Source organism: Oncorhynchus clarkii, chromosome 4, assembly GCF_045791955.1.
Source record: "Oncorhynchus clarkii lewisi isolate Uvic-CL-2024 chromosome 4, UVic_Ocla_1.0, whole genome shotgun sequence".
Lineage (NCBI taxonomy): Eukaryota > Metazoa > Chordata > Actinopteri > Salmoniformes > Salmonidae > Oncorhynchus > Oncorhynchus clarkii.
This window is the reverse complement of record NC_092150.1, coordinates 51,227,676-51,253,268: the sequence shown is the minus strand read 5'-3', so window position 1 is coordinate 51,253,268 and position 25,593 is coordinate 51,227,676. Positions and strand designations below refer to the sequence as shown.

Below are 25,593 nucleotides of genomic sequence, written 5' to 3'. Positions count from 1 at the left end.
GTTTGAGTTAGGCCCCTTAGTTCCAGTGAAGGGAAATCTTAACGCTACAGCATACAATGACATTCTAGACGATTCTGTCCTTCCAACTTTGTGGCAACAGTTTGGGGAAGTCCTTTCATGTTTCAACATGACAATACCCCCGTGCACAAAGCGAGGTCCATGCAGAAATGGTGTGGTAGAATGTTTTACATATTTTTTTTATTTTGTTATTTAAAAAAAAATTAGTTGTATTTTTTATTGAATATCCGAAACATACAATATACTTGCAGTGAAGCCGCTCAACAACTACATCATATCAGTCATCCAACAGACTCCCAATCAGAGCGACACACAGAAGCATCCAGGGTCAATGCCCTGCTCAAGGGCATGCTTGGCAGATCTCCCACCAGGCCAAAAAATGTGAACCCGAACCCTCCAAGATCCCCCACAGTTCCCCAATAGCTGTCCCTCAACCATTCGAGACTCCTCCCACAGCCCTCCCCCAAGAAGAAAAATAAAAATAATAATTAATTCCATTCCACAACCCAAAGAACACCCCAATGCACCAACAGCCAAAATAATGAACTAAAGAGAAAAAAAGAAAAAGACAGAAGAAAACAGTAAACAATGTATATATATATTATTTTGGCTGTTGGTGCATTGGGGTGTTATTTTGGGTTGTGGAATGGAATTAATTATTATTTTTATTTATATATATACACACACACACACAGTTGAAGTCAGAAGTTTACATACACTTAGCCAACTACATTTAACCTCAGTTTTTCACAATTCCTGACATTTTATCATAGTGAAAATTCCCTGTATTAGGTCAGTAAGGATCACCACTTTATTTTAAGCACATGAAATGTGTTTAATTGAGTCAACTTAATTGAAGAAAATAAGAACAATCCTAAATGTATTTTTGATACTGTCGCAAAGCTAACTAAAAAGCAGCATTCCCCAAGAGAGGATGGCTTTCACTTCAGCAGTAATAAATTCATGAACTTCTTTTGAGGAAAAGATTAGAAAGCAAATTTGGAGTCCTCTTTAAATCTGCTTATTCCTTCAAAGCTCAGTTGTCCTGATTCTGCACAACTCTGCCAGGACCTAGGATCAAGAGAGACACTCAAGTGTTTTAGTACTATATCTCTTGATACAATGATGAAAATAATCTTGGCCTCTAAACCTTCAAGCTGCATACTGGATACTATTCCAACTAAACTACTGAAAGAACTGCTTCCTGTGCTTGGCCCTCCTATGTGTACGAAATCCTAATGTGTACCAAACTCACTAAAAGTGGCAGTAAAAAAGCCTCTCTTGAAAAAGCCAAACCTTGACCAAGAAAATATTAAAAAACAATCAGCCTATATCGAATCTTCCATTCCTCTCGAAATTTTTAGAAAAGGCTGTTGCGCAGCAACTCATTGCCTTCCTGAAGACAAACATGGTATACGAAATGCTTCAGTCTGGTTTTAGACCCCACCATAGCACTGAGACTGCACTTGTGAAGGTGGTAAATGACCTTTTAATGGCATCAGACCGAGGCTTTGCATCAGTCCTCGTGCTCCTAGACCTTAGCGCTGCTTTTGATACCATCGATCACCACATTCTTTTGGAGAGATTGGAAACCCAAATTGGTCTACACGGACAAGTTCTGGCATGGTTTAGATCTTATCTGTCGGAAAGATATCAGTTTGTCTCTGTGAATGGTTTGTCCTCTGACAAATCAACTGTAAATGTCAAGGTTCCGTTTTAGGACCACTATTGTTTTCACTATATATTTTACCTATTGGGAATGTCATTCGAAAACATAATGACAGATACAGTGCCTTGCGAAAGTATTCGGCCCCCTTGAACTTTGCGACCTTTTGCCACATTTCAGGCTTCAAACATGAATATATAAAACTGTATTTTTTTGTGAAGAATCAACAACAAGTGGGACACAATCATGAAGTGGAACGACATTTATTGGATATTTCAAACTTTTTTAACAAATCAAAAACTGAAAAATTGGGCGTGAAAAATTATTCAGCCCCTTTACTTTCAGTGCAGCAAACTCTCTCCAGAAGTTCAGTGAGGATCTCTGAATGATCCAATGTTGACCTAAATGACTAATGATGATAAATACAATCCACCTGTGTGTAATCAAGTCTCCGTATAAATGCACCTGCACTGTGATAGTCTCAGAGGTCCGTTAAAAGCGCAGAGAGCATCATGAAGAACAAGGAACACACCAGGCAGGTCCGAGATACTGTTGTGAAGAAGTTTAAAGCCGGATTTGGATAGAAAAAGATTTCCCAAGCTTTGAACATCCCAAGGAGCACTGTGCAAGCGATAATATTGAAATGGAAGGAGTATCAGACCACTGCAAATCTACCAAGAACTGGCCGTCCCTCTAAACTTTCAGCTCATACAAGGAGAAGACTGATCAGAGATGCAGCCAAGAGGCCCATGATCACTCTGGATGAACTGCAGAGATCTACAGCTGAGGTGGGAGACTCTGTCCATAGGACAACAATCAGTCGTATATTGCACAAATCTGGCCTTTATGGAAGAGTGGCAAGAAGAAAGCCATTTCTTAAAGATATCCATAAAAAGTGTTGTTCAAAGTTTGCCACAAGCCACCTGGGAGACACACCAAACATGTGGAAGAAGGTGCTCTGGTCAGATGAAACCAAAATTGAACTTTTTGGCAACAATGCAAAACGTTATGTTTGGCGTAAAAGCAACACAGCTCACACCATCCCCACTGTCAAACATGGTGGTGGCAGCATCATGGTTTGGGCCTGCTTTTCTTCAGCAGGGACAGGGAAGATGGTTAAAATTGATGGGAAGATGGATGGAGCCAAATACAGGACCATTCTGGAAGAAAACCTGATGGAGTCTGCAAAAGACCTGAGACTGGGACGGAGATTTGTCTTCCAACAAGACAATGATCAAAAACATAAAGCAAAATCTACAATGGAATGGTTCAATAATAAACATATCCAGGTGTTAGAATGGCCAAGTCAAAGTCCAGACCTGAATCCAATCGAGAATCTGTGGAAAGAACTGAAAACTGCTGTTCACAAATGCTCTCCATCCAACCTCACTGAGCTCAAGCTGTTTTGCAAGGAGGAATGGGGAAAAAATGTCAGTCTCTCGATGTGCAAAACTGATAGAGACATACCCCAAGCGACTTACAGCTGTAATCGCAGCAAAAGGTGGCGCTACAAAGTATTAACTTAAGGGGGCTGAATAATTTTGCACGCCCAATTTTTCAGTTTTTGATTTGTTAAAAAAGTTTTAAATATCCAATAAATGTCGTTCCACTTCATGATTGTGTCCCACTTGTTGTTGATTCTTCACAAAAAAATACAGTTTTATATCTTTATGTTTGAAGCCTGAAATGTGGCAAAAGGTCGCAAAGTTCAAGGGGGCCAAATACTTTCGCAAGGCACTGTAGCTGTACATTTCAATGAAACATGGTGAAGCCCCAAAATTGCCCTCGCTAGAAGCCTGTGTTTCAGACATAAGGAAGTGGATGGCTGCAACCTTTCTACTTTTAAACTCGGACAAAACAGAGATGCTTGTTCTAGGTCCCGAGAAACAAAGAGATCTTCTGTTGAATCTGACAATGAATCTTAATGGTTGTACAGTCGTCTCAAATAAAACTGTGAAGGACCTCGGCGTTACTCTGGACCCTGATCTCCCTTTTGACGAACATATCAAGACTGTTTCAAAGACAGCTTTTTTCCATCTACATAACATTGCAAAAATCAGAAACTTTCTGTCCTAAAATGATGCAGAAAAATTAATCCATGCTTTTGTTACTTCTAGGTTAGACTACTGCAATGCTCTACTTTCCGGCTACCCAGATAAAGCACTAAATGAACTCCAGTTAGTGCTAAATACGGCTGCTAGAATCCTGACTAGAACCAAACAATTTGATCATATTACTCCATTGCTAGCCTCGCTACACTGGCTTCCTGTCAAGGCAAGGGCTGAGGTTTCAAGGTTTTACTGCTAACCTACAAAGCATGACATGGGCTTTCTCCTACCTATCTCTCTGATTTGGTCCTGCCGTACATACCTACACATAAGCTACGGTCACAAAACGCAAGCCTCCTAATTGTCCCTAGAATTTCTAAGCAAACAGCTGGAGGCAGGGCTTTCTCCTATAGAGCTCACTTTTATGGAATGGTCTGCCTACCCATGTGAGAGACGCAAACTTGGTCTAAACCTTTAAGTCTTTACTGAAGACTCATCTCTTCAGTGGGTCATATTGGCCCAGGAGTGTGAAGGTGAACGGAAAGGCTCTGGAGCAACGAACCGCCCTTGCTGTTCTGCCTGGCCGGTTCCCCTCTTTCCACTGGGATTCTCTGCCTCTAACCCTATTACAGAGGCTGAGTCACTGGCTTACTGGTGCTCTTTCCCTAGGAGGGGTGCGTCACTTGAGTGGGTTGAGTCACTGATGTGATCTTCTTGTCTGGGTTGGCGTCCCCCTTGGGTTGTGCCATGGCGGAGATCTTTGTGGGCTATACTCGGCCTTGTCTCAGGATGGTAAGTTGGTGGTTGAAGATATCCCTCTAGTGGTGTGGGGCTGTGCTTTGGCAAAGTGGGTGGGGTTATATCCTTCCTGTTTGGCCCTGTCCGGGGTATCATCGGATGGGGCCACAGTGTCTCCTGACCCCTCCTGTCTCATCCGCCAGTAGTTATGCTGCAGTAGTTTGTGACGGGGGGCTAGGGTCAGTTTGTTATATCTGGAGTACTTCTCCTGTCATATCCGGTGTCCTGTGTGAATTTAAGTATGCTCTCTCTAATTCTCTCTTTCTCTCTTTATTTCTCTCTCTCGGAGGACCTGAGCCCTAGGACCATGCCTCAGGACTACCTGGCATGATGACTCCTTGCTGTCCCCAGTCCACCTGGCCGTACTGCTGCTCCAGTTTCAACTAAGAGCTATATAAATATATTTTATTTTATTTTATTTATTTATTTTATTTTATTTGAAATGTATGAAAAATAGTAGCGAGAATGAATTATTTCAGCTTTTAATTTCTTTCAACACATTCCCAGTGGGTCAGAAGTTTACATACACTCACTTAGTATTTGGTAGCATTGCCTTTAAATTGTTTAACTTTGGTCAAATGTTTAGGGTAGCCTTCCACAAGCTTCCCACAATAAGTTGGGTGAATTTTGGCCCATTCCTCCTTACAGAGCTGGTGTAACTGAGTCAGGTTTGTAGGCCTCCTTACTCGCACACACTTTTTCAGTTCTGCTCAAACATTTTCTATAGGATTGAGGTCAGGGCTTTATGATGGCCACTACAATACCTTGACTTTGTTGTCCTTAAGCCATTTTTCCACAACTTTGGAAGTATGCTTGGGGTCATTGTCTATTTGGAAGACCCATTTGTGACCAAGCTTTAACTTCCTGAGTGATGTCTTGAGATGTTGCTTCAATATATCCACATAATGCCAACTGTATAAATTTGTGTGCATGTCTGGCACTATTACATGTATGTGCGTGTTCTTGTACGCGTTTATTTGATTGAGTGTGTGTGTATGTGCATGTGTACAAACACCTGCACAGTATCAGCCTCAGGCAAACCGGCATTAGTTGTAAAAACACTGCCCCTCAGTGTCATTCAAACTTACTTTTTATTATGTTTAATTTTTACTTAAAAAATATATATATATATCTTTGACTATAATTCTATCTCCCACACAGCAACTCCACTCCCACTTGTCTCCAATTCCACATCCCAACCCTCAGCTTCCCTCAGCCCATCCTATCTATCTCTGCTGGTCACTCACTTCAGGTTTCTACGCAACACATGCTGTGATGTTTAACGTACAATTTCAATCTATCTAATCGAATAGAATCCACAGATTGCGAGTTGAAGATACATACTTTTACTAAGAGTATTAGTATATTAGTAATTGACTGACCCGGTCTCTCCAGATCTCCTAACAGTACTATTTCTAGGGTAAATTTTAGATTAATGTTATGCATTTTCAGCCATCCCTGAACCTGAGACCAGAAACAGGCTACCTGAGGGCAATACCAAAATAAATGGTCTATTGATTCTAAATCCTCACAACAAAATCTGCAGAGCTTCGATGATTTTATCCCCCAAATATTCAACATTTGGTTGGTGGGAAGAATATATAATAATTTTAGCTGAAAAGCACAAAGTCTTAAATCTTGTGTTGTTTTACATATATACTCATAAACTCTGTACCATGGAATCGTACTTCAAAAATCTCTTCCCAACTATTTTGCAATCTGTATGGCACAGGTGTCAACATCCTGGTTCTCAAATGAAACTGGTATACTTTCCTATTTATGCTATTTTTATTCCTCTGCCAGTTGTGATCCTTTATATTGGGCAGACAGATGAGTACTCTACCTCCTCCCGCTGCCACCTGCCTCCTCCATTTTTGGGGCAATGCTGTAATCAGTTGGTTGTACTCTTGGATTGAGTAGACCTTCCCGTACAATTCTGAACTCCATGAAGGCCATAACTCTACCATTCCAATTTACAATATCATATCAGAACAAAATACCCTTTTCAAACATCTTTCCCATAAATACAGGTATTTTATCAAGCAGCACATTTGAGTTCAGCCATAATATTTGTTGAAAAACTTGACTGGCCTGCACAGAGCCCTGACCCCAACTCTTTGGGATGAATTGGAATGCTGACTGCGAGCCAGGCCTAATCTCCCAACATCAGTGCCTGACCTCACTAATGCTCTTGTGGCTGAATGGAAGCAAGTCCCAGCAGCAATGTTCCAACATCTAGTGGAAAGCCTTCCCAGAAGAGTGGAGGCTGTTATAGCAGCAAAAGGGGGACCAACTCCATATTAATGCCCATGATTTGGAATGAGATGTTCAACAAGTAGGTGTCCACATACTTTTGGCCATGTAGTGTATGTAAATTATACTGAACAATAATATAAACGCAACATGTAAATTGTTGGCCCCATGTTTCATGAGCTGAAATAAAAGATCCCAGATATTTTCCATATGCACAAAAAGCTTGTTTTTCAAATTTTGTTCACAAATTTGTTTACATCACTTTTAATGAGCATTTCTCCCTTGCCAAGATAATCCATCCACCTGACAGGTGTAGCATATCAAGAAGCTGATTAAACATCATGATCATTACACATGTTCACCTTGTGCTGGGGACAATAAAAGGCCACTCTAAAATGTGCCGTTTTATCACACAATGCCACAGATGTCTCAAATGTTTAGGGAGTGTGGAATTGGCATGCTGACCGCAGAAATGTCCACCAGAGCTGTTGCGAAATAATTGAATGTTAATTTCTCTACCATAAGCCGCCTCCAATGTCGTTGGTAGTACGTCCAACCGGCCTCACAACCACAGACCGAGTGTAACCACGCCAGCCCAGGACCTCCACATCCAGCATCTTCACCTGCGGGATCGTCTGAGACCAGCCACCTGGACAGCTGATGAAACTGAGAAGCTTTTATGTCTGTAATAAAACCCTTTTGTGGGGAAAATTCTGATTGGCTGGACCTGCCTCCCCAGTGGGTGGCCTGGCTCCCAAGTGGGTCGGCCTATGCCCTCCCAGGCCCAGCCATAGCTGTGCCCCTGCCCAGTCATGTGAAATCCATAGATTAGGGCCTAATGAATTCCTTTCAATTGACTGATTTCCTTATATGAACTGTATCTCAGTAAAATCAGTATACATATTTCTGCATTTAATTTTCAATAAATTAGCAGAAATGTCCCCCAAAAAATTTACTTTGTCATTATGAGGCATTGTTTGGAAAAGGATTTCATCCATTTTAAATTCAGGCTGTAACAGAACACAATTTGGAACAAGCCAAGGGGTATGAGTAGTTTCTGAAGGCACTTTGTATGACATTATTTGTAGGCATAAACTCCTATCATATCCACCACGATTTGGTACAAGTTTTTGGCCCTTTATGCTCAATGACTGAGGTGTGGTCACAGTATGGTGACTGCAAACAACAACACTAATAACAATGACAACAACAACAATAACAGACAAGGAGACATGGAGAGACGACACAAACCCGGGCGGTGATTGACAAGCATGAAAAACAAACTAGGCAGTTATTAGCCCACCAGCTAGTGGAGTCCTGGTTCAACATGGCTGCCAGGATGAAGTTTGTCAGGAGCAGAAGCAGTTACTGTGTGCTTCTTCTCCTTTTGGCCAATAACCAAAAGGAGAAAGGTTGGGGTTAGACTGCAAAGGTCCTCCAGAGCTAAGCCGAGGTGGGCAGGGGATAATTGCTTGACCAATTAAGCTAGAGGAGTCCTCTGAATTGTTGGGGGAAAGGGGGACTAAATCTGTGCATAATTTTGTAAAGGTTCACTTCTGTGACATGAAACACACACTGTGCATAATTTTGTAAAGGTTCACTTCTGTGACATAAAACACACACTCTTTTTTATGGAGACTATATACACGAGAGCGTGATGCAGCAGTGCATGGTGTATAATATAAGACAGGCATTCTGAAAGACGGTCTTGAGTTAAAAAAAAAGTTGAATAGAGTGGATATTGGATATGATGTATCAGCGTGGTGAGTACCCTGTCGAAAGCTTGAGTGTCTAAAATGCCAGGGAGGCTCACAACTCTTTTCAGCAGAGACCCTGACTAAACGAAAACTCCAGGGAAACAAAGAACCCACACATTCTGACAAAGACTTGGACAAACGAACTCAACCACTTTAACAGCACAGTTGAGACACAACAATCCCACAACTCCCACCGACTAGATAGAAATCAGTGAAACAAGTTGTGTGCAAGACCCAAAGCTCAGATGTTGATACTCACCCCTCTTTTCCAACACAACCAAACCATCTGTCATTGGAAATACACTGAGGAAGACTGGTGCAGGTTGACACCTTTTTCATGTTCTCTTTGCACTTAAAAGTACTATGCATCCTGCCTTAATTCACCAAGGTGTATATAGCTGCAGTTTTTGAGGTTAAGGTCTGTACTTGAGCAACGTACATTATTATATAATTAAAGTTTCAAATGAATAGGTTTATAAGTTGATGTGTAAAGTTTCAACCCTTGGGTGTGATTAAAAGAACCAAGCAAAACAGAGAATGTACCCAAAGAAAGAAACAGGAAAAATGGACGAGCAAAAGATGGCCCAATGCAATAGCCCACAATTTCACAAGTTTTCCCCCAAACACATGAACCCATATTGTCACTGTTGCCTCAATACATTTACCCCAATAGGCACTTCTTGATTAAATATTCATTTCTCCCCTCCTCCACCTCATCAATACCTATTGACTGTTACTAGGATAGCAATTTAAAGTCACCCACGGCAAATTCACTCCTTGGTTTGTTGTGTGTGTTTATGTGAGGGTTTTGTGTCGTGCTGCAGGGATTGCTTGGCCTCTCTTCCATTAGTGTTTATCAGAGAGAGAGGGTGAAAGCGCGCGCGAGAGAGAGAGAGAAGCACAGTTCTGAGGGAACACAGGAAGCTGCCTGGCTGTCTATTTTGGGGCCCTGTTGCCACTCAGTCTGCCTTTGAGGCCTCTGCAGCGTCGTCACATTACGATCCCTCCATTTGAGGATCTCACACAGCCTTTGATGTGGCTCTTTGTGCATGCACAAACAGGAGACTCAAGCACTCCCTTGGCATTCACCACCTATAAGGGTATCTTTCTGTAGAGCAGGGTTTGGTCTGTTAAGGACACTGTTATTAGAGGGAGCTGCACAAACTATTGAATAATTTAAATGTACCGGCTAATATTTCATTGCTGAACATATCAAATGGAATTTTATACATCATCTACTTGATCAAAAATGGTTTTACAGTAAATATTCTCTTTCCTTGTTGCTTCCTTGCTGCTTGCTGTGTGTGGACACACACACACACACAAGCATATACACACGTATATCCTTTAACATATAAAAATACACAAAAATGAATGACAAAATTAATACATCTGCACCGGCAGAAAGGAAGTGGTCAAGCAATGTTTCATACTGTTTCAAAATGCAAGAGCCCCCACAGAAAAGGCCCATGTCAGCAATGACATAGACACATCCAGGCTACTTACGAATGAGAGGCACACTGGCGTTGGCCCTTCCCAGGATGTTGGCAGCGACACACGTGTAGTTACCATAGCGATCCTCTGTCATGTTGGTCACTGTGAGGACTGATCTGGAGCTGAGGTTCTTGATGTCAATCCCTTGTCCCTTGTTAATCCTGAAATAGAACGGACTACAAATAAAGCTTTCCTTTTCTGAAAATGTCAAGTAGGAAGAGGTGAGTCAATGAGGGAGAAAATATTTATCAACCTCAAATAGGGTCTCTAAAGTACTTCATCATCCTCTTCAACACATCCATTTATCTTTTCGCTGGGCTTATGTCTTTGAGGGTTGTTTTGAAGGACTGCCACAGCGTGATAGAGAGATACCCCTAAGAGTATGTGAACTAGAAGCATGTCACCTATTATTAGCATTCAATGTATAATTGCATGACATGTTCGCCATTATTCCTTTCTAATCAGTTTCTTTAGTTTTTTTCCCTTCTGGTGCATACTATTAACAATCTGAGGAGGTAGGATGAGATACCTAAGATATGATCTACAATTTAGCCATTGTTTAAATTAAATGACCTAAAATATTGAAAATGTCCAGGGAGAAGACAGGGACGACTCCTATTTTGGAAGCGCAATGGCCTCCTGTATGTGCACTTGCGTAGTTTGACTGGCTCACAGTGGCACTCAGAGTTGAAACGCTACGTGTGACCTTATGTCCAGCAAATCTCTGAGCATCTGTTGTTCTCTCTCCCACTACGATTTCCTCAAATGTTAGTTGAACATTCACTGATAATCTCGGCGGGAGTCTGGGAGCACGCTTGCTTCTCCTCCAGAATGCCACAAAACAAGCATCACTGTCTCTGTCAGAGCAAACGCGTTTCTCTTTCAACACCATGAACAGTGAAGCCTCAAAATAAAGATTTTACTGTCAAAACTGTCTCATTATTTCCGATGCAGACAAACCAGTGGCATGACTGCATTCATACTATAGTGACATCCACACACAGCTAAATGTACTGTGGTGGCACTTAACATCTGGGAACACTGAGTGCTGCCTAGCATATAGAAACATCCATGCTCTACCATAATGGAGCGCACACATCCATAATGTCTTTAAGACCTCTTTATAACTACCAATGTGTCAAGAAAAATGACTTTTCATGTTAAAAGGCTCAAACGTAGAGCTAGGTTTAGGATTAAGTAAACACTACAATCATGGCAATGTGCCTCCTTAGCAATTTAAATAAATTGAATCCACCCTATAATTACAATTAGCACAGTGTGAACTGATGATTGAAATTGTGCTCACTAGGAGTGGGTAAATGATGGGTAATGGGAGTAATTTGGTTTCTAAATTCAAGAACAGCCACTTGAATCTACACTGATTGATGTATGTGCTGAGAATGTTTCTAGCTCATTGATGAGCTAGGCAAACATTTCATTAGAATGCAAGGTGAGGACGAAGTCAACATGACTTTTCTTATTGGATTATTTATTATTTATACTTTCCAGGGCCAGACTAGAGACAGTTAGTGCCAGACTAAAACATTGTTAACACCTTTACTATATGGTGATGGTTTGTTTGTCATGATTGTCATGTGTGAAGAAGTCAAAGATGCTTCAGAACACGCTATACCCTCATTGCATAATGGATCGAACCAATGGAACAACTTGAGTTCTAATGGTTGGCAACAAGTATGCATCCAACTCTATAAACCCAAATAACATTTATTTCCATGGCGAATGATGCAGAGCAATTTGTTTCTCTAACCTTTTCTCTCCCTTGTACCACTCAAATGATGGTGTGGGTACAGCTGCAGCCTCACACCTCAGCAGAGCTGTGCGTCCCAGGCCGACTCCATGGCTTTTCATCTCGTGGATGGCTGGGGCGACTGAAATGAAAAATTAATAAACATGTTAACAGGAGGAAACACTATGATATTGAAATACATTCAGTAAAAGCCACTTTCCCCAGCTTGAATGTAGAACTGGAAAATGGTTTTGGTCCAGTTAGGTGTAAGAGGTGAGAAAGGCTTGAAACTTTAACTTAAAGACAAAATTAGGGTTGCAAAGGGAGGGTATATTACTGGAAACTTAAAAAAATGTCAGCATTGACTGACCTTCATGTCCTAAAGTAATGATGTACTGTCACTTCTCTTTGTTTATTTGAGCTGTTCTTGCTATAATATGGACTTGGTCTTTACTAAATAGGGCTATCTTCTGTATACCACCCCTAACTTGTCACAACACAACCGATTGGCTCACACGCATTAAGAAGGAAAGAAATCAACAACTTAACTTTTAACATGGCACACCTGTTAATTGAAATGCATTCCAGGTGACTACCTCATGAAGCTGGTTGAGGCAATGCCAAGAGTGTGCAAATATATCATCAAGGCAAAAGTTAGCTACTTTGAGTACATGATCGTTGAGTACATGATCTGAGTACACATCCTTGTATTTGGTCTTGTGAATGTTGACATGTTTAAAGGTCTTGCTCATATTGGATACGGAGAGCGTGATCACACAGTCGTCCGGAACAGCTGGCGCTTAGCTTGTCAGGTAGGCTCGCATCACTGGGCAGCTCACGGCTGGGCCCTGCCACATTGGACAAGCATCAGAGCCGGTGTAGCAGGATTCAATATTAGTCCTGTATTGGCACTTTGCCTGTTTGATGGTTCATTTCAGGGCATAACGGGATTTATTTTAAGCGTCCAGACAAGTGTCCCGCTCCTTGAAATTGGCAGCTCTAGCTTTTAGCTCGGTGCGGATGTTGCCTGTAATCCATGGCTTCTGGTTGGGATATGTATGTACGGTCACTGTGGGGACAACGTTGTCGATGCACTTATTGATGAAGCTGGTGACTGAGGTGGTATACTCCTCAATGCAATTGGATGAATCCCGGAACATATTCCAGTCTGTGCTAGCAAAACAGTCCTGTGGCGTAGCATCCAAGTCATCTGACCACTTCTGTATTGAGCAACTCACGGGTACTTCCTGATTTAGTTTTTGCTTGTAAGCAGGAATCAGGAGGATAGAATTATGGTCAGATTTGCCAAATGGAAGGTGAGGGAGAGCTTTGCATGCGTCTCTGTGCGTGGCATAAAGGAATTGTGAAAACCAAATACATTTAAACTCAGTTTAAGGTGTATGTGAACTTCCAACTTCAACTGTAAGTTTCCCTGCATTATAGTCCCCGGCCACTAGGAGCGCCGCTTCTGGATGAGCATTTCCTTGTTTGCTTATGGCCTTATACAGCTCATTGAGTGCGGTCTTAGTGCCGCACTCAATGCATCGGTTTGTGGTGGTAAATAGACGGCTACGAAAACTATAGATTAAATCTCTCTTCATAGACAGCGTGGTCTACATCTTATCACTCTACCTCAGGCAAGCAATACTCAAGGCTTCCTTAATATTTGACATCGTGCACCAGCTGTTTTTGACAAACAGACACACACCCCCACCCCTCGTCTTACCAGATGTTGCTGTTCTGTCCTGCCGATGCACGGAAAACCCAGTATATTGTCCATGTCGTCGTTCAGCCACAACTTGGTGAAACATAAGATATTACCGTTTGAATGTCCCGTTGGTAGGATAGTCTTGAATGTATATCATCCAGTTTATACTCCAGTGATTGCACATTGGTCATTAGAAACGGATGGTCGAGGAGGGTTACCCACTCGCCAACGAATTCTCACAAAGCAGCCGATCTCCGCCCCCTGTATTTCCGTCTTTATTTAACGGGAATGATGGGGATTGTGGCCTGGTCTTGGAGAAGCAGTATATCCTTCACTGGCCCTCTGTGTGGCCTTAACGCGTGTAAAATATATAATATAATAGGTCATTATCAATAAAGAGATTGTTAAATAAATGTTATAACTATTTGGTTTTAAAATCATCACCTTTTGAAGATCATAGTCAGAACTACCCATTTCCTATTATTCCACATTTAGCTCCATCATGATCCTTTTCATGATCAGTAAACATTCATTGATCATGTATTTTCAGATACGTGAGGGTAGCTTATAAGTGAGGATAGCCTATCCACAAAACGCGTCATTTAGTTTGCTTCATCAGAGATTAGGCTTGTGGAAAGAGCTTGACATTGTCCCCGTCCCCGTCCCCATCCTGGTAAAGTTGTCAGCCGGATTACAGTCATCACCACTATAGATGGCAAGCAAATTTAGCCATCTTGTTTATCCCCTGAAAATGACTTTATTAACTTATTATCAAAGAAATTGACGAAAAGAAGATTGTGGGAGTTGCCGTTGCAGCCTTTGATATTTGATATTATTGACCATAAACTTTAAACCATAACCCGACTTTTCAACATCTGCCATATTGTGGATTCAGATATATCTATCTAATAGAACTCAAAGGGTTTTCATTAATGGAAGCTTCTCTAATGTGAAACATCTGAAGTGTGGTGTACCGCAGGACAGCTCTATAGGCACTCAACTCTTTTGTATTTTTACCAATGACCTGCCACTGGCATTAATCAAAGCATGTGTGTCCATGTATGCTGATGATTCAATCATATACGCATCAGCAACAACAGCTAATGAAGTCACTGAAACCCTTAACAAAGAGTTGCAGTCTGTTTTGGAATGGGTGGCCAGTAATAAACTGGTCCTGAACATCTCTAAAACTAAGAGCATTGTATTTGGTACAAATCATTCCTTAAGTGCTAAACCTCAGCTCAATATGGTAATGAATGGTGTGGCTATTGAACATGTTGAGGAGACTAAATTACTTGGCGTTACCTTAGATTGTAAACTGCCATGGTCAAAACATATAGATTCAATGGTTGTAAAGATGGGGAGAGGTCTGTCCGTAATAAAGAGATGCTCTGCTTTTTTGACACCACACTCCAAAAAGCAAGACCTGCAGGCTCTAGTTTTGTCTAATCTTGATTTTGTCCAGTCTTGTGGTACAGTGCTGCAAGGAAAGACCTAGTTAACCTGTTATGGCTGCAATCCACCTATCGGGATAAGTGTCATCAACAACCGCTGAACAGTATAGCGCTACATACAATAAATATTACTATAAATATTTATATTCATGAAATCACAAGTGCAATATAGGAAAACACAGCTTAGGCTTTTGTTAATCCAACTGTCGTGTCAGATTTTGAAATTACCCCCCCTTATTGATCGCACGATAAACATTAAGTACACTTGGCATCAGGTAGCTCGGTCATGAAAATCAGAAAAGCAATCAAATTAATCGTTTACCTTTGATGGTCTTCGGATGTTTTCACTCACAAGACTCCCAGTTACACAACAAATGTTTCGTTTGTTCCATAAAGATGATTTTTATATCCAAAATACCTCTGTTTGTTTGTCGCGGTATGTTCAGAAATCCACAGGAAAGAGAGGTCACGACAACGCAGACGAAAATTCCAAATAGTTTCCATTATGTCCACAGAAACATATTGTCGAAAATACCAAATTGTTTGCATAGTCAACTTACACACAGCTAAGACACACACACGTATCCCACCAGACATGCCACCAAGGGTCTTTTTACAGTCCCTAAATATAGAACAAATTCAAGAAAGCGTACAGTATTATATAGAGCCCTAATTGCATGGAACTTCTTTCCAAATAATAATAAAAAAAAAGATAAAGCAACACCTCACGGCACAACGCCTCTCCCCTATTTGACCTAGATAGTTTGTATGTATGCATTGATATGTAGGCTACGTGTGCCTTTAAAAAAAAAATGTAGTTCTGTCCTTGAGCTGTTCTTGTCTATTGACATTCTGTATTATGCAATTCTGTATTATGTTTCATGTGGACCCCAGGAAGAGTAGCTGTTGCTTTTGCAACAGCTAATGGGGATCCTAATAAAATACCAAAAATACCAAACTAGCCATATTGACCTGATCTGTTATTAGATAGCTAGCCAATTTGACATGGTCCATCAATCAATGTAGCCTATCATGTCTGTCAGCATGAACACTCTTAAGCCAGGTCTATACAAAGTTCCTATTGGGAGCTTGTAAAAAATATATTTTTTAATTTAACCTTTATTTAACTAGGCAAGTCAGTTAAGAACATTATTATTTACAATGACAGCCTCCCTTGGACAACGCTGTGCCAATTGTGCGCCACCCTATGGGACTCCCAATCACAACCAGATGTGATACAGCCTGAAATCGAACCAGGGACTGTAGTGACGCCTCTTGCACTGAGATGCAGTGCCTTAGACCACTGCGCACACTCAGGAGCTTGCAAAATAAAAATGATCAGCTAACAAATAAGCCCTTCTGGCAAATAAGCCCTTCTGCTGCTTGACAGGCAGAGCCTAAAAATAATGGTAAATTAACATAAACTCCTCATACTTAACTTAACTCATACTTAACTTTTATATCACTTATATCACTCAAATATCCAATTACTGGTGGCCAATATATATGTATATATATATATATATATATATATATATATATATATATTTTTTTTTCATGTTTACTGATCATAAAAGCATGCAGTAACTTGCTTTATAACTTTGATGATAGAGCTAAAGGTGCACAATTGTTTTGCATGGAATAATAAGACATTTGTAGTTTTGACTTTGCTTTTCAAGAAGTGATGGTAAAACAACCAAACGCTTAATATTTATTTAAGAATCCCTTGAAAACAGCATGCAGTTGTCAATCTAAAAAATAGAATGACACAGCTATAAAACATTATCCTGATTTATATGAGGGATTCCTTTATATATATTTTTACAGTGAATACTTACAGAGTTAACTGAAAATAATGCCATTGTTGATTAGATGCTTTTGTCATTAATTTCTCTTAAACCATATAGTATATCTACTAGAAACTCATGGAAAATATGGACACATATATAAAGAATGAATATATATGAATACATCTTTTTAAAGTTATTCAAGTATAAATTACTAAGGTTATGATAGATTGCCATAGATGTTCTGTTAATTACCAAAATTACTGCAGATTCTGGTAACTTTAGTAAACTACCGGTGGCTTTGCAACCCAACAAAACTATGGTCAGTGCGCTGTGGTCAGTCACTGTGGTCAGTGCGCATACGTATTTAATGTAAATGCTACGGAAGCAGTGGGAAGTAAAAAAGCATCATTCCCAAGGGTTAGGAAAATGAAATGAATTGCATGGTGATAAATTGCTTAATGGAAGTTCAAAGACTGAATGACAGAGGCAGGTTCTGTGAATACAAAATGAGTCTCCTTTCATGTGCCAAGAAGCGGTGTAAATCTCTTCGCCAGTGTCAGGGAGGCAGCTTTAACTATGGACGCTTTCTCAAGCAGCCAGGGCTTTCTGTATTTCAAATATTTACAGAGCTTAAAGTAACACAGTCTTGAAAGGAAAATGTAATTGCTGGATTGAAATTATATAGAATTCACACAAAGCATTTGGTTGAATCTAGTATGTGACGACAGTGGTTGGCCACATAAAATAAGCTACAACTAGAGTGCCTTTTCTTTTCACTTTTGCATGTGCATTTATCACCAACTATTAACATAATGTTCAAATCGTATCACTATTTTCAGGTTCGTGGGGTAAAAGCACATTGTGCACAGTATGTAAAGAATAGCAGTGCACATACACTGGAAATGTTCCTAATGCAGACAATATTTCCTTCTCACAGGGGTCTTCTGTGGGTCAGTGGAAACAGGTAACATATATCCTATTCTCTTCATACAAACCATTCCAAATATGTTGAGAAGTGAGAAGTGTTTGTCACTGAACTGCTGGTTCAAAAGGCATAGTGAAAGGGACTGACGTCAATGCCACACCGCTGTTGTGATGTTAGTGGTTAATATGAATCAGAGTAGCACTCAAGCTACACAATGACCAAGTGAGTAGCATTGGTTTGAGGTTATACAATTGTTTATGGCAGTTTGGCCTAGTGGCCACTGAGAATGCAAAGTCAACATGCAAAACAAGGTTGAGGTCAGAACATACTGTATTACCGAAAGTAAACAGAAGCACATTGGGTGACTGAAACAAAAACCCAAAAGACTGCCTACTCCGGGAAGTCTATCCACTTAGGATTTGCAGGCCAGCACGCAATCACATGCCATGTCTGAATCTGAGTTATGGCATATTCTCCACTATTGAGTCTTTGAGAATCACCTGCCAGTCAGTCACAGCCAGTCTGTGTTCTATTCAGCGGGATATTTGGCAAATTGCACTCAAACCTTAATTTCTCATTTCATTTGTGAAGTGAAACAAGGAAATGGTGGCAATAATTTTTCCACCATTCATTTTTCCCATAGGGGATTTTAGAAACACTTAAAATAAGGGCTGTTTCGTGTAGGCTTAACCTGGCGTGACGGGTAACCGTCTAAATCTCTCTTGGACAAGGTGAAAGTTATCAATATATTTACCTGTGTTTATCCCCCAATAATAAAATGCTATTTAACTGCTAATCATAAAGAACTACAAATACCACGATGATCTGGACGAGACTGCCCGAATCGAGGCAAAGGTAAAAATATTTTGGATCTTTGGATAAACTATCTAATTTTAGGTATATTTAGTAATGAATAAATTGGCTACATTTCTTTAAAATTACAATTCTGTAAACTGTCTTGTGCAAGCTTTAAATTGACACAATACCTGTTAGCAAAGGTGTCAGCTAGAGATGAAGTGCAGGAGTTTGTAGGGATTTGTAGTCTTGCATGATGTCTACTTTGATGCTAATTAGCGTTTTAGAATTTTTATTTATTTTAAATTTGACCCCCTTTTTTCTCCCCAATTTCGTGGTATCCAATTGTTAGTAGCTACTATCTTGTCTCATCGCTACAACTCCCGTACGGGCTCGGGAGAGACGAAGGTTGCAAGTCATAGGTCCTCCGATACACAACCCAACCAAGCCGCATTGCTTCTTAACACAGTGTGCATCCAACCCGGAAGCCAGCCGCACCAATGTGTCGGAGGAAACACCGTGCACCTGGCAACCTTGGTTAGCGTGCACCGCGCCCGGACCGCCACAGGAGTCGCTGGTGCGTGATGAGACAAGGATATCCCTACCGGCCAATCCCTCCCTAACCCGGATGACGCTATGCCAATTGTGCGTTGCCCCACGGACCTCCCGGTCACGGCCGGTCTCTGGTGGCCCTTAACCACTGCGCCACCCTGTGAGTCACAGCTTTTATACTGAAGTGTTTTTAAAATTCCCCATGGAAAAAATGAATGGTGGAAAAACGATTGGAACCATTTCCCTGTTTGACCGCTAGATTTAATGGGTATTATGACACCTCCACTGTGGGGCTCTATTGAGACACAAATCACCAGTACAGAACATCTTATTCAATGACTCATGTTCTTCTGAAAGAGCAGGGCACTCTGTATACAGGTGTGTGCTGGTGTTATTTTAGCAAGTTCATACTGTGCATACCCTATAATGAATATGCTACCTTTTATTGCACTACGTATCATTGCTGACGTCAACAGTCCACTTAGTCAGATGAGGCGCGGAAAGAAAGATGCATTGCAACGCTGAATTGTGTGTGCGAGTGTGTGCATGTCGAATGTCTTTGTGTGGCAGTACAGTACAAGCTACCAAAGACACAAGTCTACCATCTTTCACATGGAGTCCTTATAAACATAATACTGATCATTCCGTTTGTGTATGTTGATTTCCTGTACTTGCGTGTCTCCCAATTACATCTGCATCCCTACATCTCTGTACTCTGGAGAAGGGAGACCTAAGATTGCAAATCTAGTGGGCAAGTGAGACAGGGATTTTTCCTGGTAATTTATCACAGGGATTGGTGCTGTGTTGAGGGGTATTGGCAGGGGCTTGGCAGGCTGCCTGTGTGTGTGTGTGTGTGTGTGTGTGTGTGTGTGTGTGTGTGTGTGTGTGTGTGTGTGTGTGTGTGTGTGTAAACGGGTGCCTGCGTTTGTGTCTGTCTGTCAGTGTGTGTGTGCACGTGCATGTGTGGATAGAAGGTAGAGAGCTGGGGCTGTGATGGATCTGCAAGGCCCTAAAACCCTGCCTCAATCTCACAGCTGGATCTGGACCTCTGGAAGGCCCGCCTCTTCAATTACAAACAACATTAGCAATAACCGCACCATAAACAAAGGCAACAAAGCAATTATAGCCTCTACTATCTCAGCAGAACAGCAGAAACTAAACTACAGAGAGAAACTGGACTCTCTAGATACTGTAACAGAGTCAAAACACCTCGTTGTTTCAACGGTTTAGAAAACACCCACACACTCCTGAGCCCCAAATACACTGGAATAGGAAACATGGGTTTACCTATAGTGTATTTGGGTATTCCAAGTTTATCAGACCACTGGTCCAGAGGTGAGTTTAACCCTGATCTTACACGGATTTTCCTAAGTGTATAAGTGGAAACCTGGATTCTCATCAGTATCCCTACAGATCCTGAACCTGACCATACCGTCTATGTAGTAAAAGAAGAGCAAGAGAAGTCCATATACTGTACTTTGCAGACATACAGTTGAAGTCGGAAGTTTACATACACTTAGGTTGGAGTCACTCAAACTCATTTTTCAACCACTCCACACATTTCTAAACAAACTATAGTTTGGGCAAGTCGGTTAGGACATCTACTTTGTGCACGACACAAGTAATTTTTCCAACAATTGTTTACAGAAGTATTATTTCACTTATAATTCACTGTATCACAATTCCAGTGGGTCAGAAGTTTACATACACTAAGTTGACTGTGCCTTTAAACAGCTTGGAATATTCCAGAAAATTATATAATGGCTTTAAAAGCTTCTGATAGGCTAATTGACATAATTTGAGTCAATTGGAGGTGTACCTGTGGATGTATTTCAAGGCCTACCTTCAAACTCAGTGCCTCTTTGCTTGACATCATGAGAAAATCAAAAGAAATCAGCCAAGACCTCAGAAGAAAAATGGTAGACCTCCACAAGTCTGCTTCATCCTTGGGAGCAATTTCAAACCCCCTGAAGGTACCACATTCATCTGTACAAACAATAGTACGCAAGTATAAACACCATTGGACCATGCAGCCGTCATACCGCTCAGGAATGAGACGCGTTCTGTGATTAATGTGCTTTGGTGCGAAAAGTGCAAATCAATCCCAGAACAACAGCAAAGGACCTTTTGAAGATGCTGGAGGAAACAGGTACAAAGGTATCTATTTCCACAGTAAAACGAGTCCTATATCGAAATAACCGGAAAGGCCGCTCAACAAGGAAGAAGTCACTGCTCTAAAACTGCCATAAAAAAGCCAGACTACGGTTTGCAACTGCACATTGGGACAAAGATCTTACTGTTCGGGAATGTCCACTGGTCTGATGAAACAAAAATATAACTTTTCAGACATAATGACGATTGTTATGTTTGGAGAAAAAAGGGGGAGGATTGCAACCCGAAGAACACCATCCCAACCGTGAAGCACGGGGGTGGCAGCATCTTGTGGGGGTGCTCTTCTGCACAAGGGACTGGTGCACTTCACAAAATAGATGGCATCATGAGGCAGGGAAATGATGTGGATATATTGAAGCAACATCTCAAGACATCAGTCAGGAAGTTAAAACTTGGTCGCAAATGGGTCTTCCTAATGGACAATGACCCCAAGCAAACTTCCAAAGTTGTGGCAAAATGGCTTAAGGACAACAAAGGCAAGCTATTGGAGAGGCCATCACAAAGCCCTGACCTCAATCTTATAAAACATTTGTGGGAGAACCTGACTCAGTTACACCAGCTCTGTCAGGAGGAATGGGCCAACATTCACCCAACTTATTGTGGAAGGCTATGTGAAACATTTGACCCAAGTTAAACAATTTAAAGGCAATGCTACCAAATACTAATTGAGTGTATGTAAACTTCTGACCCACTGGGAATGTGATGAAAGAAATAAAAGCTGAAATTAATCATTCTCTCTACTATTATTCTGACATTTCACATTCTTAAAATAAAGTGGTGATCCTAACTGACCTAAAACAGGGAATTTTTACTGGATTAAATGTCAGGAATTGTGAAAAACTGAGTTTAAATATTTGGCTAAGGTTAACTTCTGACTACAACTGTACCTGGGTTCCTAGTCCCTTTTGTTTATGGCAATGATTTCAGATAATATGGGTCTCTATACGGTTGTGTGGAGTTTGGATGAACAAGGGGCCATAGATTCATATCAGTCCTAAACCAACGTGAACAATGTCACTCAATACTCAGGAGAGATAAAGGCAGACGACTGCCACAGGGTCGACAACATTTGCAGAAATGGAAGCCAATAACAAGAGTAACAAAATCAATCGCAGTATGCAAATGCCAAGAGCCTTGCCAAGTCCTCATAATCCTCCACTGATTTCATTGTGTGGGCCATTGATTAACATGCATCTGAAAGGTCTCTGTGACCTGCCTGTCAGTACAAAACCACATCCCCTCCCATCGTGGGCTACATTAGAGATAGCGGTGGACACAATAGTGGAGGCAGCACCGACACTAAGAACGAACAGACCACGCAGTCTGTGACATTTTCAAAGCAGTGCAATAAAGCCTCCCACTTGTGTACCTGCCATTGTTTGTGCCTTACAACTAGCATCAATTTGAGTAAAATATCTTTCAACTTTTTAAGATTTAAGATTTTAATGAGTTGTGTTTATTTTTGCTTCACAGTTAACAATGTTACAGCACTGATTTGTAAAGTATCACATTTGCTTCGCTTTGAAGGAAGTAATTTTTGATCAAAAGTTACTAAATAATCAAGACTCTAGCAGACATTTAGCAAAACACTAGGCAAAATAACAAGTGACCTAAAATAGGTCTACATCTTCAATTTGTTTTGGGGAGATGCACAGATAGTTATTTAAATGTATGAAAGGATACAATCATATTAAGCATGTGCTGAAATGAGCATGACTGTAGATAAAGCCATACCAGGCAGATTATTCAGCCAGATACATGCCTGTAGTTTACATTTTGACACACAATGGTAGTTTGGGCCTAGTATAATAGTATACAGTAGGGGTAAAAATACGTTCAAAAACCTAAGTGCCCAGATTCAGTATGATTATCTGGGCAATGACTCCACAGAATATAAACTAAAAACATAAAATCCAGTCTGATTTGAATAGTTTCAATTTGAGCCAGCTGGCACGTTCTTCATCATCATATATTGTGTCTAAATACAGGTTCAGATTTTTTGGAGAGTAATACAAAGTAGTGCACAAAAAAAGATGATGGCCAAATAATCCAGGTAATTTAGTGGCTGGAGAGCACTGTAGCGTAGCTGTTAATCATGGCTGAGTTCCAGGAATAGCACAGCCTCCATGAAGAATAGGTCCTGTTTGACAAATTGCAAGTTGCAGGTGGATCATAAAGCAACATCCCATTATATTTACATTATGCATGCCGTTTCACCCAAACAAAGATGATGTGTACAAAGGAACAGCAGCTATACAATATGGTGAACACACACATACATTACATTGTTTAATCTCTCTCTGTTTAATATTAATGGATGATGTTGAACTGCAACAATTTTTCCGCTCAGTAGCATTAAGGGCTCCTCCGTTGTAGTCACTTTAAGTGTTCCTCCAGTTGATATTGTAGCCCGGAAATATATTGAACAAAAATATAAATGCAACATGCAACAATTTCAAAGATTTACAGTTCAAAGATTTACAGAAAGAGTTACAGTTCATATAAGGAAATAAGTCAATTGAAATAACTTATTTAGGTCCTAATCTATGGATTTCACATGACTGGGAATACAGATATGCATCTGTTGGTCACAGATACCTCTAAAAAAAGGTAGGGGCGTGGATCAGAAAACCAGTCAGTATCTGGTGTGACCATTGTTTGCTCCATACATGGCGTAAAATGGAATACGCTGTCGTAAACGTTGATCCAGAGCATCCCAAACATGCTCAATGGGTGACATGTCTGGTGAGTATGCAGGCCATGGAAGAACTGGGACATTTTCAGCTTCCAGGAATTATGTACAGATCCTGGCGACATGGGGCCATGCATTATCTCGCTGAAACATGAGGTGATGGCGGCAGATGAATGGCAGGACAATGGGCCTAAAGATCTCGTCAAGGTATTTAGGTATCTTCTGTGCATTCAAATTGCCATCGATAAAATGCAATTGTGTTCATTGTCCATAGCTTATGGCTGGCCATACCATAACCCCACAGCCACCATGGGGCACTTTGCTCACAACGTTGTCATCAGCAAACCACTCACCTACACAATGTCATACACATGATCTGTAGTTGTGAGGCCAGTTGGATATACTGTCAAATTCTCTAAAACAACGTTGGAGGTGGCTTATGGTAGAGCAATGCAAATGTAATTATCTGGCAGCAGCAATGGTGGACATTCCTGTAGTTACCATGTAAATTGCATGCTCCCTCATACCTTGAGACATCTGTGGCATTGTGTTTTGTGATAAAACTGCACATTTTAGAGTGGCCCTATATTGTCCCCAGAACAAGGTGCACCTGTGGAATGATCATGCTGTTTAATAAGCAGCTTCTCAGAGTGCCAAGTGTAGTTCCAAAAGGCGTATTAACAGCTTCTACCCCCAAGCCATAAGACTTCTGAACAGCTAACCAAATGGCTACCCGGACTATTTGCATTGACCACTCGAGTGTTGCTTTAGCAGTATGCTTAGGGTCATTGTCCTGCTGGAAGGTGAATCTCCGTCCCAGTCTCAAATCTCTGGAAGACTGAAACAGGTTTCACTCAAGAATATCCCTGTATTTAGCACCATCCATCATTCATTCAATTCTGACAAGTTTCCCAGTCCCTGCCGATGAAAAACATCCCCACAGCACGATGCTGCCACCACCATGCTTCACTGTGGGGATAGGCTTCTCGGGGTGATGAGAGGTGTTGGATTTGTGCCAGACAGCTTTTTCCTTGATGGCTAAAAAGCTAAATTTTAGTCTCATCTGACCAGAGTACCGTCTTCCATATGTTTGGGGAGTCTCCCACATGCCTTTCTGGTGAACACACCAAATGTGTTTGCTTATTTTTTTCTTTCTTTCAATGGCTTTTTTCTGGACACTCTTTCATAAAGCCCAGCTCTGTGGAGTGTACGGCTTAAAGTGGTCATATGGACAGATACTCCAATCTCTGCTGTGGAGCTTTGCAGCTCCTTCTGGGTTATCTTTGTTATCTTTGTTATCTTTATCTTTGTCTCTTTGTTGCCTCTCTGATTAATGCCCTCCTTGCCTGGTCCGTGAGTTTTGGTGGGTGGCCCTCTCTTGGTAGGTTTGTTGTGTTGCCATATTCTTTCCAATTTTTTATAAAGGATATAATGGTGCTCCGTGGGATGTTCAAAGTTTCTGATATTTTTTTATAAACCAACCCAACCCTGATCGGTACTTTTCCACAACTTTGTTTAGAGAGCTCCTTGGTCTTGGTGCCGCTTGCTTGGTGGTGCCCCTTACTTAGTGGTGTGCAGAATCTGGTGCCTTTCAGAACAGGTGTATATATACTGAGATCATGTGACAGATCATGTGACACCTAGATTGCACACAGGTGGACTTTATTTAATTAAATATGTGACTTCTGAAGGTAATCGTTTGCACCAGATCTTATTTAGGGGCT

The 25,593-nt window shown here is 41.0% G+C and overlaps 1 protein-coding gene across 3 annotated transcripts in view; it reads right to left on the bottom strand.

Annotated features, from left to right (window-relative positions):
* Window positions 1-25,593, bottom strand: part of LOC139406915 (neuronal growth regulator 1) — a 397,350-nt gene that overhangs the window by 87,360 nt on the left and 284,397 nt on the right. For all 3 annotated transcript variants that reach the window (XM_071150075.1, XM_071150076.1, XM_071150077.1), the window contains exons 5-6: window positions 11,803-11,923; window positions 10,047-10,195 (exon numbers count right to left, since the gene is read on the bottom strand). In XM_071150075.1, the coding sequence (XP_071006176.1) occupies window positions 10,047-10,195; window positions 11,803-11,923 (270 nt within the window). The remainder of the gene's footprint in view (window positions 1-10,046; window positions 10,196-11,802; window positions 11,924-25,593) is intronic.